This window comes from Osmerus mordax, chromosome 16 (genome assembly GCF_038355195.1).
Source record: "Osmerus mordax isolate fOsmMor3 chromosome 16, fOsmMor3.pri, whole genome shotgun sequence".
Lineage (NCBI taxonomy): Eukaryota > Metazoa > Chordata > Actinopteri > Osmeriformes > Osmeridae > Osmerus > Osmerus mordax.
In genome coordinates this window covers 8,922,344-8,938,233 of record NC_090065.1, presented here as the reverse complement: position 1 = coordinate 8,938,233, position 15,890 = coordinate 8,922,344, and the positions used below count along the sequence as shown (strand labels likewise).

The 15,890-nt window shown below is 41.8% G+C and overlaps 1 protein-coding gene across 4 annotated transcripts in view; it reads left to right on the top strand.

The window, feature by feature from the left end:
- Positions 1–1,702: 1,702 nt before the first annotated feature.
- The window catches only part of rasal2 (RAS protein activator like 2), a 41,651-nt gene continuing 27,463 nt past the window's right edge, over positions 1,703–15,890 (top strand). Inside the window, exon 1 of one of the 4 annotated variants that reach the window (XM_067252799.1) lies at positions 1,703–2,409. In XM_067252799.1, the coding sequence (XP_067108900.1) occupies positions 2,283–2,409 (127 nt within the window). In that variant the 5' untranslated portion in view covers positions 1,703–2,282. Of the gene's footprint in view, positions 2,410–8,461; positions 9,182–15,890 lie in introns of those variants that run through there. The other 3 variants (XM_067252798.1, XM_067252797.1, XM_067252796.1) reach the window with 3 other exon arrangements.

Below are 15,890 nucleotides of genomic sequence, written 5' to 3'. Positions count from 1 at the left end.
TGTGTCCACAGAGTAAAATATAGATGTTACTATGAACTGTAGACTTCAATAATATTTTAAGAGTTTGCTTGGAACAACATAAGGTATTTCCCTCACAGTCAAAGATACAAAGACAACCTAGGCAACTCTAAAAGAGAAGAAGCGGATGACAGTTTACATTAAATAATTTGAATGGGGATCCAAATTTGGAGGCTAATACCCTTACCGTGATGTGCATTTGCCAGAAAAGTATAATATGCAATTAATGCAGTAAGGCAAAGAGCCAGTAGGACTAAATGAACGTTTCTATGTTCACAAAAAATATTTTATTTCCAATAGCCTGCATTTAAGATTCTATATAGTTGACATTTGGCAAGTATTGGGTATAATATTCATAGCCTGCAGAACGCAGACGGAGGTCAGTGGCTCTGCATTGCCATGTGAAGGTGCATCCACGACGCAGAAGAAAATCGCTTGAACACACCGCCATGAGTTGTCAAATTCTGTCATTTGTCTTTGTGTTTTATTTGCCTCGAAGCGTCTCTAATTCCGTTTTTCACGTCCTTGACTAAAGTGTCCCGGAGTCTCCCAACTTTCTTTCCCATTTCTCCGAAGTCCTTTGGAAGTTCTGAAGTTTCATGGCGTATCTGGCGCACTGTATTTGACTTCAGGACTTTGGTGGTTGCGTCTTTACCAGCAATTTTTGCCTTCATTAAAGCATAGGCTGTAATCTGTGCGGCCCGTCTGACCGGTCTTGACTCAGCTAGTTTTTCCACAAGCTGCGCTTTATTTAATAAAGCGGATAGGAGGTACTTCAACACCATGTCCCGTAGATGAATAAGAATGTCAAATAATACACACTTACACACAACTGAGGCGTATTGTCAATACAAGTCTTCCTTGCCACTTATTTGCCTGTTTTCAAAACCATGTGTAAAATATCGCCCTCTGTGGTACGGATGTCTTTAAAGAATTGAGTTAGAAGAGTAGCCGTGATACAATTATTTACACAGGTCAAACAGTTTGCATCCAATGCTGTAGCTGAAGATTTCTGATACAGAAGTGGAAGAATGGGAAACGTTATTCTCTCCCATTAATAAGATGGTTGCGGTGTAACTACTGTAACGCTGCACCTTTAAATAATGACGCAAGAGGGAGCCAATTCACACAAATGAATGAAGTCAACACATTAAAACTTTATGTAGCTACTTCAAAGTAAAATTTTGGTCAGTGGTTATAAATATATAGCCAACTGTTACTTGGGTTCTTGTATTTTGTAAGTAAATGTCACTGTCATTGCAAGTTCAGTCGAGAGATGTATGTTCTAGAAAGCTCAGCAACTTTAATTTTAGGGTTTTGTTTTAATAACACTTAACTAGCTTGCCTGACCATTTGTAAAAATAAATAAAAATTTATCGATGAGTATTAGTAAATAATAAATAAATTAAAAAGGAAAAATATTTTAACTTAGTTGTGTCATGCTGTCGTCGTCGTTTCTCTTTAAGAGTAAATGTCACAGTGAAAATACACACACAAAAAAAACTTTTTATACAAAATAATACATTCTACTTTTTTTTTTATCCATAAACTCTGGGTTCCACTGGTCGTCCTGAATTCCTAGTGGAACCTTGCGCTGGCATGTGATGACTTGGAAAAAATTGGTCTGGATGCGAATAGGCACATGGGTGAGGGAACAGGGAAGAAGAAGGGGACATCACAGAACACACCAGTGACACCTTAAAGTGAAACATGGCAGACTGAAATTTAACTGCAGATTTGGTTACTGACAGTGTGTTGGAATATTTATTCGCTTGGATTTAATATGTTTGATTCAGACATGTTTGTTTCCAGTGGTCTCTGCTGGTCCTAATCGTTGAGCTGGGAGGATATGGAGGTCGGACTAGCTCGCGGCGATTGCTACAGACCTTCTCACTGAATCAGCATGTCAGCAGGCTGATCTGAAACTGAAGTATAAATTGCAAATAGCTTGCTTAGGATACCCATGGGAAGTAAAATGGTTGTAAAATACTAGGTAGCTTCGTATGTTCCCAATTTGAATGGCTAAGGAACCAGCTAGCCAGCAATCAAACAATGAAATTGTGTGTGCAAGCTGGTTAAGGGCGAGTAAACTTGACGACCAAAGAAGGATTCTCTGATTGAAATACAACTTCGTTTAATTAGTCAACGGGTCGATAAAGAACGCAGCACCGGCATCTCTCTGAAGACCGCACTGTGGACTTTTTAGATTTTTGACTGTCTGATTAGTGAAGCTTTCTACCAAAAGGTGTTGTAGTCCTACAAGAATGGAGATCGACTCCCTTACAGGCGACGTGGATTCTCTTCACGGGGGACTGATTTCCTTTGAGCCCTTGGTGGACCGAATTCTGGTGGATTCGCTGTGCCAACAACAAGGATGGATGCGCGTGTATGGTAAGACATTCAGAAAACTTAAAACTGTATTTACTACACATTTGGTTGTCCTGGTTTTTCAACTATGAAGGTAGGTTATGTGATGGTTTCTGTCAGACAATATTACTAAAATCAGTTTCCATGTAGGCTGAACACGAAAATAACTAATTACATTTAAACAAAAATAGCCATTTACAAATGCCCAGGTGTTTGTATCTTCATGACCTCACTTGTCACACTAACGTCATTAAATGGGTTGTGTTCCTACACAATCGAAATAAGAGCCCGTAAATAGATAAGTTGCAAAGTTACACTTATAAAGTGTTTTATTATGGATAATGTGTTCTACAGGAGTTGTGAGTAAATTCTGATTTTGTGTTTTAGTATTTGATACTTTTTTGCTCTGACAAAATATTTTACATTCTTTGGCAACTGTTTCATCAGTGTGAACTTACCAAATATATATAAATATATGTTAAGTTGTGATTAGAAAATACTTCGAGTGTTTCAATTTCTAAGCTTCCACAGTTAACTGGACCCATGTGACCTCTAGATGAGTTACCCTGAAGATCTTGTTTAGGAGCTTGTGGTGGAGCAGCAGTGAATGGTGTGATTGTTTGTGGAGGCCAGAAGCTGAGTCTCACATGCAGGACTCTCTCAGGATGTTTGCCTACACTTCCCTGTTCCCTTCTCTCCACCCCCTCTTTTTGCCTTCTTGAAACGACTTGGTGTGGCTGTGATGTAAGCAGACCATTCTGTGAATGACCTCAGCGACCAGGATTCTAGAGCGGCCGGCACCAGTATTCGTCACTGCGATCCAAAACTGAAATAACTCAACAAGGACGCTTGTCCAATACAGATACCAATTATTTGTGTGTCTCTCTCTCTCTTTCTTTCTCTCTCTCTCTCACCTCTTTTTGTGGACATTCCAAATGCAGACTGTGAACATTTTACTTCCTAAATTAAAATTTAGGAAAAAAGCAGTGTTGTCATGACTGCTTCTCTCTGGGTCAGTCAAAGTCAAGATAGCATCACTCCAAAATGTGTTATTATAGTAAACAGACAAATTATTAATAGAAGTGTTCAGATATTTAACAGTCCAGAAACATAATCCAAGAATAGCATGTAACGCACAAGTGTACTTACCCCTGTGTGTTTCAAACTTTGAACCATACTGGTTAGGATTAGCCCCAGCCCAGGTCTCTTTAATGTGCATTGTCAGTGTCCTCCTTGATTCTTTTTAAAGCGATCACAAAGTGTAATAGCCGGAGAAAGGGTATTTTATCTAAGCCTATTAAAGACTGACAGAGGGAGGGAGCCCAAGGAAGGGGGCTATCTTTTTCTCCTGTGCTGTGCTGCAGTAACTAGTATTTAGCCCTATCAATAAGATACATGATCACACTGAGGATCACCAGATCCAGATTTGATTGATTACAGTGTTAACAATACCCAAATAAGTACAAATTCCAGACAATGGACATTGTCTGTTAACGGATTCCAATACTTTACCAGCCAAACCTATTCAAGTTCAATCGCTGTAATGGTATCCATGATAATGACAATGTAGGATGTGTGTTTTGTGTATCGCAGTTCTTTACCCATGAGGGTAGTCTATTTGTTGTTTATCCTATATGTGGATCGGGGCAAGTAGCTGATCTCTTCAGTTGCTATTGGTCCACCCTTTCCTCCTACACACTAACTCTGGCACCAAGACAGCCTTCTGGAATCCCAGGCGTTACCTGAAAACACAAAAAGCTCCCATCCTGTTTTGGATTCAGTTCCACATATTTGAAAGATCTAGGCTCTAAGAAAAAATATTGGTATTTAACAATTCCGTTAGATGAAAGGACTGGTGTGGTCTAAAGTGCTTTTTAATGTTGTAGCTCATCAGAGATGATTTGGTTTAATTTTGGTGTTAGGTTTGTAGTTTCTATGTTGCATTAGTTTACTGGTGAGCCAATTCACTATACCTAGTGTGACTGTGTGGCAAAGGATAATGGTTGAATGACTTTGTGGACCATGTTTCTTCTTACAGTATAACTATGTAACAATAGATTATAAAGTTCAAGTAATGTTTAGAATCAAAGTCTATGGTCAGTTTTGCAACTGATAAAGTCATTTATTTTCACTCTGCCCTTAGAGCAAGTAGGCCTGTTATCATCCAAGCAAATCTAAAAAGGTGCAACATTGCTTACATAAATCACTCATTTATTGATGGGCCCCATAACTATTGAATGACAATGGTTACTGTTCAGTGTTTTCAACCTGAGTGATACTGGTGTCCTAGCTGCAGCCTGTTTCCAAGTCTTTATTTTCCATGTGTCTTTGGCAGAGGACTGAATTATTTGTAGAGCCTGTAATGACATAGTGGGCTAGATGTCCTCAATGGTTGCTTCCTTTTTGTGAAGTATGACTATTTCACACAATGCATAAATTCACTGATTTAGTTTTGTTTTATCTCACATCACTGTGCAGCTATGTGAAGGAGACTGCCAAGAGAGACTGAGGCAGAAATAAATTGCTGCTGAAAATCCTGCTTCAGGGGTCATGAGAGCAGGAGCCGGTGGCTCGTCACAGTCTGTTCAGTTGCAGGACGCTCTTGGCAACTCGGAAACGCTTTGCGATATTTGGGTGCTTTGTAAAGTACCCTCTGATTGTATGATAGAAGACTGTTAAATGGGGTCAGGTTATTGACCACCCTGGAGATTCTGGATTTATATTGGATAGGGACTGTGGGAGTCTTGTCCTCTCAAGTGTTATACTTAATTCTCACCTGCCACTCCCGAAAGATGTAATGTTTTTGAAAGGGAAATGTTCAACTGTACGTTGATATAAAGTGGCGCCAAATTCTGTATTTATTAGAAAAATACCTTCAGAGACATTACCAAACAAGAGACGAAGAACTCTAAAACGGTTTAAAGTGTAGGATTATGTGTCATTGGTTGCTCTTTTACCCAACTAGTCAACAATGGCAAATGCAGAACAAAGTAGGAAATGGAAAGTTCCTTGTCTTGGTTGCTCCCTCCCCAGGTGGCTCCAAGCCACGTTGTAATCAGGGGGGCTGGGAGATGAGGGACAAGGACAGGATTTCCCCTTTGAAAACCAAACAAGAAACTAACCTGTCGTTTAAAAATAAACTGTTGTCTATTTCAGGATTTTGTCCCTGAGTGGAAAAACACATATGGGGTAGGTCAGGTTTGAGAGGATGAGTTAGTTGAGTCGTGGTTTTCTCAGACAAATGTCCTTTCCATGGCCTCGTTCTTCTAGAACATTAGTTCCAGTCGTGGGATAAACATGTTCAACTATTTTGAGATAAGAATAACAGCAATGTTTCCTCTCTCGACGTTAAATAATTGAACTGGCTTTTGGCTTGTTGGGTGTCAAATACCAAAACCAGACCCTGGAAATATCTCGCTGCCAGAGGACCAAGATCTGAGAGCAAGTGGCTCTGCCAGCCAGCATCATAGACATTGTATTACTTTACAAGAATTTTTGAAGGCCGTATTCCTCTTAACCCCACACCCACCCCCTTGTTATTCATCGGCTGATTTATTTCCCTTTTTATGGAAAGGTGCTATTTTTAGACCAGGGGGGTGTGCCTGCGCTCTTGCTCGATTTCTGGCTGGACAGGGCCTCCAAAAATGGATGACAAAGTGGCGGTGGATGAAGCCAGCAGCCCCTTGTCATTTTTCCTATGCTTCCGAGTGGAGACATTATGAGCCCATGCGTCACACCAGGAGAGGGGGCAGGGAGATAGCGCCTTTCAGACAGTTTGTGAGACTAGAATAGTAAGTGAGTCTGTCAACAGACAAGTTGATATTTCCCTCTTTATCTCTTCATCGCTGGATGATGATGTTAACTTCCTGCTCTGGTCTCGCGTCCGTTTATTTTTATGCCTGCTGCCGCCGCCAAGCCAGCGGTGCCGAGTGGCCCCTGGCCGCTCTCACTTTGGTATCTCTGGGACACAGATTTCTTAACTGTTAATGAGGTGATTTTGTTTGTTGTCTATACCATAGCCCCATTATTCTCTCTATGGACATCAGATGCACACATTAGTATCCAGGTTGCCTATGTGTGGGCTTAACAAATGTGAAATAAGAAAGGGGATGTGATGATTATTTGTGCTTGCCATTTCACTCATCTTGTTCCAGCCTTGATGCAAATTTCCTCATTGCGCATGGAAATGAGCTTCACACATACCCTTGGCTTGGATATGGGTTTGGATGTGGTTGTTTTGTGTGTGTGTCCTATTTATTAGGGACAATGAAAAGGCAATCAATGGAGACATGGTTATCTGTAGCGATAGTGGCAGTCAAAGGGGATCATTTAAGAGGCTTTTCTCTGTTTCAAATGTTGTCTTTTGGCACAGGCCACGCACACATTTCCACCATCAGAGTGACATTCACCGCAGGGGTCTCTGACACCAAAGGCTGCAGGGGTCCTTTCCCTGTTGGTGTAAATGCCATGTAAACAGGAGAGGTGAGGAAGCTGCATTTCCATCTTGTCTGACACAGACCTTTGAAACCTTCAGTCTGATTCTCACACTGTAGGTTTTACAAGGCATCCCTGTTGTGGCTTCTGGATAGGCTTCCCGTGTCCCAGCACTGACCTAGATGTGATGAATGTTGCTACTGAGCTTTGCTTTACCACCTCGTTATCCAATGAATGCAAGTATTTGGGTCACTTAGTGGGCCTTTTTGGATTTTTTCTAAGACTTCTAATGTACCTGGTGCTGTCCGTAACTAGATAATGTTCACTATGTTGTTACATGGCTAGCTATACCGTTGTAGTCGTGTTTGATATTTTGCTGGTCTCCTACTCTAAAGATAATGAGGCTACCACAGTGACCTAAAGCAATGTGATTCTTTTTTTCTGCTTCCCTTGGCTCAGAGTTTCAAGTTGCGCTTCAGTGCTGATAGGGATGTGTGCTCTAACGAGCCCCGGTAGTGACAAAGGCAGGGGTACAAACACAGCTCCCTGCGGGACGCCTCTCCCATTTCCTGTTGGATCACTGTGGACTGGGGCCCAGCCAGGGGCAGCTCATTCTCAGCCACTTATGAATATTTATGAGACACTGCATTCTCATGTAGGTGGCAGCAGGGTGATGCTACCCTGCTAGCATTTTTTTTCTCTCTCTCTGCTAATAAACCAATGTGTTAGACTTAATTATTCCACAATAAACGCTTGAGCAGTGAGCGTTGGAATGACTGGTGGTGATGAATGACAACATGGTAATTTCCTGTAGCCTACAGCATTTTTGGTTGTCTAGCCTAGTTGCAGGTTTTGGAAGATATTAATGAACAAGTGCATTCAACTCCGAGGCATATGTATGAGTTTTCTCTGTTAAGGAGATCATTTGTTCATGTTTAGTATCACTTCAACTGTGGAATTACCAAATACTATAATCATTTCCCTCTCCACTCAATGATCTATTTCCTTTTGCACGAAATGTTATAATTCCATCTCCATTCAATGAGTAGTTGTATGTGGCACTTGTCTCATTGTTCATCTCACACTACAGTGTTATATTCACACCTTGTACTGGTACTGAAATCATATTCATTGTGTGTATCCTAGGAAAGAAAGTCTGTTTCAGACCCGTTTTGAGTAGCCTACCAGTATGAACATTTTAAATATCAAATGTCAGACATGTTGGGATGTGCAGAGACAGCTATCCTGCCTATAAAAGTGAAACTATTGTAGTTGAGAGTTGATATGACTATTTGAATGAGATACGTGAACAGCCATGGACATGAACAGAAATGTGTTCTTCTATGTGTTTTCTAATATTGTCTAGACTATTATGGTCACTGGTAAATTACTCAAGGCATGAGCATGCATATGTGACTCACTCAACAGTTGAAACACGGAAAACCACAATCTGAGGCCTCCAGTTTTGCGACCTGTGATTGGACAGGCCTCAAGGAAGGCTACGCACTTATACGACACCCCACTTCCTCCTTCAGGAAGAGGAGCCAATGTCATCAGTCATTGAGCCAAATACTGAAGTCTGAGCCAGTGAACCTATTACTCAACTAGAGATGGAACGGAGCGTCTAATCGGTCATCAAAGAGAGATTCTTCAAACATGGCTTGGAGAATTGCTATGACGGAACAGTTACTGGTGTTGTGAATTCAACGGTTGGGATGCTGTCAAACAATTAGCCGTCGCACCCAGTTGAAGAAATTCATCTTTTGTCTTGTTTTATCGCTGAAAAAGCTTGGTTGAGATGACATCATGAGTCAAACAAAAACAGTCTCAGAGGAGAGGGAATATTTACGTGAAAAAGTATCTCGGCCTTTGTTTGACAGTGAGGGTTCTCATCACTGGCACCATTGGGGGGGGCCCTGGAAGAGACCCTACTCCCAGTCTGCTGCAGAGCAGCCTTTGGACGGTTATGTGTGGAGGACATCTGCTCCTCTGACGCCTGGAAAGCTGCCGTCCAAGGTGGCAATTTCAGAAGGGAAAGGTCAAGTAGCGGAACCTGCCCATCTCAGCGTGTTGAGCCTCCCCAGGAGGGTGACCAGTAGCATCGTCCCAGTACCCGCTGAGCAGAGTGACACATGGAGACAGGGGAGATGGGAGAAGGCCCGTCCCCTCAGGGGCCCGATAGCCTTCCACAGGTCTCTGTCCGAGCCAGGGGCTCATCGCCGCTCTGAGAAGACGGCCCTCAGGAAGGTGGGCTCAGACGCAGCGCAAAATGGCCATTTTGTCAGCGGCCTGTTTTCCTCTGTGTCACGGAGACTTGGTCGGATCCTCAGTATCAGAGATGAATCTGAGAGCCCGGTGTCTGGTAGGGGAGCTCTCTAAAACCCTCCTTTTAGAGTATCATCAGATGTTCAAATGTTTAATATTTTTATATGACTGTTTGACTGACTTACTTACTGGTTAATTTACTCACTCTTTGCTATTGTTGTGGATGCCTTGAGTGCTTCATATATCCCATGCTAATTGAGTCAAGCTAATCGCAAGTGCTAGCCTTTGGGCTTCTTGTATATATAATATATTCACACTTTAAGTCTTGATTCTTGCAGTGCTCGATCAAAGAGCAGAGACCGTAAACAAAAATTGTCGAAGGTTAAGTTATGCTAATTTAATTTTCTAATGCAAATCAAATGATGCAGGCCTCATGTTTCAGACTGCATGAGAAGGATGAACCCATGCTTTCATTCATTACTGATGGCTAAATTGCTAAATCAATCACCCAAAAAAAATGTCTTCTCATATTTGAGTTATAATTCACACTCTACTGTCTACTGTCAACACCATGGTACCAAAAAAACATCAGCATATAGGAGCTATACACTATAGCCCCAATCATTTGCCATGCTGGAACGGGAATTGTCTCATGCATTTCACCTTATAGCACACACTGCTATCTGTTCAGTCAAGTCAGTCACACATTTAGACCAACTGTATTTTCGAAGCAGTCATGGAAATGCTTACAACCATAGTTTTGGAATTTTTTTTCTTTCCCCATTGCACTTTCCTTCCTGAGTCATACAGTAGAAAACTTAACCAATTTTCTTTCATTTTTTTAGTGTAGTGCAAGGCTGAGAGTATGTTTTGTCTTGCTACAAAAGTAGGTTAACCCTTATCTAGCATTGTTAGTTAAATGTGGCCTAAAATCTTTGATGACATAGTAGAACCTTCCGGTATAGTAAAACGGACGGCTTGGAGTGAAACACAACCGCTGTTCTCGTCATCTTTCACTTCTCAATCATGGTCGGGTAAACAACGTTAGCTTCCTCATTGAAGGCTCACTGCACTCTACTTCCCTCAGGATAGCCTGATTTCTCACATTGAGACAGCTTTTCTCATAATCAAGCTAGCTAGTTGACTAAGGAACCTATATGCCTGTGCCATAACTCAAGGGGGCCGTTAGCTTTGTGCTATTTTGGGGACGATCAGACTAAATTGGATTGCTATGGGCCAAAATATTATGCTTCAAAGGTTGGCTGTTCTCCGAGAGGGTTGGCGTTGTGCAGGCTGACCCTGGGGTGCACAGCAAGCAAGAGGAGGAGGCAGGCTTCACAAAGGTAGCCAGCTCTTGCATAGCGAGAGAGGGGAAACCACATAGCCTCCTTTTGTATGCAAATACCCCTCACAAATAAATGCACACACGATAACAATAAGAATGTGGCAGCGCTACCTAAGAGGCTCATTAACCTTTCAAAGATCAGGCCAACAGTGGCTCTCTAGCAGTCCTGGGAAAAAGGAGGCTTTCCCCATTTGTATTTGGAGCATCTGCTGGAGAAAAGTCTTTTGAGAAGGGTGTTGAAGGGAGAGCTAGTACACAAAGGCAAGAAATGCTTAGACTTTCACAATAGTGGGATATTTTGGTCAGATTTGCGGATGATGAGATAAAGAATGCACTCAAGACATGTGACCGTGTTTTTCTGGGCTAAGTGATGACCATCATTCTTGTAAACTGCAAAAGCATTCTTGCAAACTGCAGAGGTAAGAGTTGACATCACCAGTCAACCCTGACATTGGTTGCCATAGGTTTGACCCTTTTCTACAGCAGAAGAAGAGAAGCCCAATGTGGGGAAAAATTGCTAATGGTAGCATACTGAAATATTTAACAATGTCACTCAGTGGTAGTGCTCCCCTGAGGAACACAAAACAGTTAGGCTCTGAGCTTGCTCAAGTCTAAATGTGATAAGTGAGACAGAAAACAGGCAAACCACAAATTATTTATTACAACTGATGTTTTGAACAGTTTTTTTGTGAAACAATTAATTTGTTTTTTTTTCACAAAGACACCCAACTGTTTTGCTGTCACTTCCACCTTTCCAAAAAAATCATTCTACATGCTTCATGAACATGTCCACCTTGGTTGTAAACCCAGCATATCAGATTCAAGGGACTGCTTCCCCAAAATAAGACAAGTCTCGGTCTATGAAGGAGCACAGACAACTGATCTAGGTTAGTATTGACATACTGACGTGGATAGGTCATGTTGATTCAGAGATTACAAAAATCTACAACCAACTCACCAGCAAGACTGGTAATTAATCTGTCAAACATGACAGAGAAAATATCCATTGGCTTGTACTTGCAGAGTGGTGGATCTGTTGGAGTAACCTGTTACAGTAACTGAAGCCAATCTTGAACCAATTGCTTCTGCATTGAAATCAATATAGAAGGGCTGGATACTGTTTTGTGTATTCATTGATTTTGCCTACAGATACAGCTGTACTATAGAGCATATTTACAGTCAAATTGAACTGTAATTTCCTATTGAAAGGCAACAGGTAATAAGCCCTTTTTATATGACCTGGAAAAAGCATAACTACTCCTTAATCATATTGTCTGTGTCCCAACACAGTTTGAACAAGAATGCCACACAATTTGAGAAAGACAGAGCTGGGGTTAGGGTCCTGGGGTTAATTGCAGTAATTTCCTCCTCCTTGACAATGGCTCAACCCCTATATAGCCAGATGCCAATTTTAAAATGCTAATTTGCAAGGTTGCTGGATTTAGTCCTGTGGGATTGTAATGGCAGTAGTAATGAGCAATTTGAAAACAAATAATTCACAAAATTACAATGCACCCCAGTGTTGTTGTATTATTGACAGTGTTTATATCTCGGGTCACGTTTTAAATAACTCTTTATCAGAGGCCCTGTCTAGTTCAAGTGGCAGCTTACGATACTAAGGGTAATTCTTGGTACCACACCCACTCTCTGTCTGTGTTTGTTTTCAACCTCAGTCACCACCTCCCCTCCCCCCACCTGTCGGCCAGTCACCAGCCCTATCTGGATAAAACCAGATGATGTCACTGTTTTGTGATTGGAGGAGAGGTGGGTATTTACTGGTTGCCATAGGGACGTGGTCCTATTGCTTTACAGCTAGGTAAAGGTTGGCCCATTGGAGGACATTGAGGTAAAGAGTATTGCTTCCTTAAACAAAGCATCCTCTGTTGTGCCTATGAAGCAAGTGTGGGGTGTGGACACACCTGGCTGACACCAGGAGAATTAAGTTTGACGACAATTAGCCCCTGAGGGTGAACAATTCGTTAACTTTAAGTCCTGCGTGATAATCATGTCTTTCTGTTTTGCCTTCAAGACAAAACTCCTCATTTGTTTCAGACAAAAGCAAATGTCCTCCTCCTGGTAAAACACAATATGTGGTCTTTGGGAAGCGTATTCACTTACTAGATATCTGTTCTCTCCTTTTATGAAATCTGAAAGAGAAAGGGCCAGGGGATTTTTTTGATGACACATTTTGCTGTTCAGCACTTCTGATGGGAAACACGGAAGTGAACTATTTTCGGTTGAATAAAATATGAGAAGTGGAAAATGATAAAGGTTCATATTCAATTCCTACGAAGTGTAGGTGATTGATTTTAGTCCGTCATAACCCCTTTGTGTGGCGGGTTGCTCTAATCTACCAAGGCTTGAGGTTAGGATATGATGCCATGTGATTGGGGTTGGTGACCAAACAGGTTTTGTTAGTTTATGCTGGTGTCTCTATGCATGCACACAGTGTGCACGTGACTGCTTATGTTTGAGTCTGTGTATGTGTAGGTGGGTCTACATGGGTAGTGGTGATTAGCGACCCCAGCCATGCTTCTGAAACCCCATCCAGGACAGATGGTAAGACCTCACCCCCTGCTCCCAGACATTCCATACAGGACTCAGGGAGGGTAGGATTTCTCCTCATGCACCTCCTGTGGACTACGGTCAGTCACACACAGCACTGCCTGCCTGACTTGTCTGGGATATTCATAGAAGCCACAAGTGTCTGTTGACTCAGTTTTATACATACATTCTCTCTCTCTTTCTATGCTCTCGTCTCTCCCTCGCTCTCTCTCGCTCGCTCGCTCTCTCCTGCTCTTTCACAAGTAACCTAGACACCCATTCTCAATAGTCTCAATGCTGGGGCCCGGGGTTCAATTCCTCCCTTGTATAACGCCATTAATGCATTATGACCCCCGCCAGGTCACAAACTGGCAACTTTAGCTAGTTTCCAGCTGGCAAGCATACTGCGCCTGGCTAATTGTTTTCAGCCTTGAATGCAGTACAAACAAGCATACGGACATTTGGGGGCACAACTCCAGGACACCCACACAGTGATTCTGACTCATTACTCACGCTGAATGAAAACCAAAGGCATGCCTTCTTGTATTGTCTGTAAAAATAATTTGGGGTTATTTTTCCACCTAGTTTTGATGTGGGCGGCCTCCACGGATTGTTTTTGGAATGCTTCTTTTGCCAGACATTATGTACACAGACTTTATTTCCAACGGCTTGTTGCATTAATAGCCTAAGCCTATTATTTGGCCTTGACTAGAATCTGTAGTACTCTGCTTTGGCCTGTAGTTCTAGACTGTTGGTCAACCAACACCATTACCAGAGCTCAGATATTATTATCTGTCTCGATTGGCAGTGACCTTTTAACATTTAACATTTAGTCATTTAGCAGACGCTCTTATCCAGAGCGACTTACAGTGAATACAGGGACATTCCCCCGAGGCAAGCAGGGTGAAGTGCCTTGCCCAAGGACACATCGTCAGTTGGCATGACCGGGAATCGAACTGGCAACCTTCGGATTACTAGCCCGATTCCCTCATCGCTCAGCCACCTGACTCCCTTTTAGTCTGTCTTTGGGAGCTAACTAGCTGTTTAAGTGACAGCAAAGACAAACATCTAGGACTTTTTATTTATTTTTTACCTGTCAAGATTAAATGTGAAGTTACTGAGAAAGAGTGCTTCCCATGGTCAATTCCAATATTGTGGTTTAAATTTCACAAACATTGCATTTCATGTAATACATAGTCTACTCGAATTGACTGGCCTCATTTGTTCAAATGAAATTTACACGCTTTGGCTTTGCAACATTTTTGTTCTCTTTAGTTGTTGCATTCAGGTTTCCTGGACATCTGACAGCCATGTAACATTAGTCGTCATAGTTAATTCATTGATTCAGACCTGTTTGAGTATACTCTGTACAACCTTATTATACAATCTTATATTCGCCAACATAGACTTTGGTTCTGGATGAAGGTATGTTGATGTTGTCACTTCACAGTATTAAATATGTGTTGTGATGTTGTCATTACACATATAATACTATCATATTAAACTGAACCGAACTCTGCAGGGGAAGATATATACTACACATATTTAAATATTTTGCACTGTTACAGTTTTAGCAAGCATAATGCATGCAGAGCTACATCAGCACTGTAGCCTACACCTTGTCTAAACCCAACAGTGTAAGAAAGGTGTTGGCAAATGAGCATAATGCTGGCACATTCGTTAGCAAAAAGGCCATAAGCAGGTTTTCAAACACCGCAGATGTTCTACAGCACACAAGGGGATGAAGTGAAGAGTTACGTAATATGAATGGCCAGTGGCTTGCACTCTCACACTATCTGAACTTGGAACAGTCGCTAGCCAGTTTTCTTATAGTCTTCTTTCTTATCTTATCTTTTTTTTTTTTATGCTCATCGGTTATTTTCAAGGGTTTTGACAGGCATATGGTGCTTTCCATAGGTGTGCTAGTTATTCTCACCAAAATAGAGACGCTCCAATTAGGCCTAGTCTACAGTATCCTTGCTTTGTAGAGGTGCTTTTGTGAACTTAGCCCTCTATTCCCCAGAGAAGAATGGCAAATTCAGACAATTCTTTGAGCAGTTGCAGGTGTCGAGAAGATTCTGTTCTCATGGATTCTCAAGCCAGCTGTGTGGTGCTGTCGTATGTGATTTAGTATGCTGCAATACAGTCGGTCCATCTTTGCTATCTGATTAAGCAATCCTAGTCCTTTTCAGCAGTGCAGTTTTGTGCAGCAGGCCTACTGTTCTAGGCTTTTATCACGGTTAAAGGTTGGTGGTTCAGTTCAGAAGACTTCTTTCTTTATGTCTCAAAGATAAAGGGTACATTTCATTTGATGGATTTAAGATCAGTGGTGGGTTAGAGCAGTTGAACTATTGGAATCCATACAAATGCATCTTGTATGACAATAGATTTTCCTGCATTGACGTCCATAGCTCTCTTAAGTAACTTCTGTAGGACTGTTTCATGTTAATGGTATGTACCTTCAGTCAGGGGACTGAGAAAGTCTTTTTTTTATCCACGCCTTCATGACTGTTAGATGGAAAGATTTGGTTGTGTAGTCTCTTGTTGGTTATTTTGGAAAGTTGGGCAGATTATGAAGTGTACGCACTTACCCATACCCATACCCAGAATACAGAAACATAAACAGTCTACTCAAACACTGTCGTCTCACTTCACCCACGTCTTCTACGTGTTGGGCCAGCTGCCATGGAAGTCTGTGTTGGCCATTTGCAAGACCCCCCCCCCCCCCCCCCCCCCCCGCGCACAGTCAAGATAGTCAATTTTCTTCCCAGATCAGACTCTATAAAAGCTGTTTACTGTGTCATTGCATCCGTATTCTTAAAGCAGTTGTAGTGAAAACCATTACAACTATCTGGCTGTGCTTTGTCGCTCTGTTGCCTTTGTTCTGCAGTGTTTATGGCCATGGGTATATGACAGG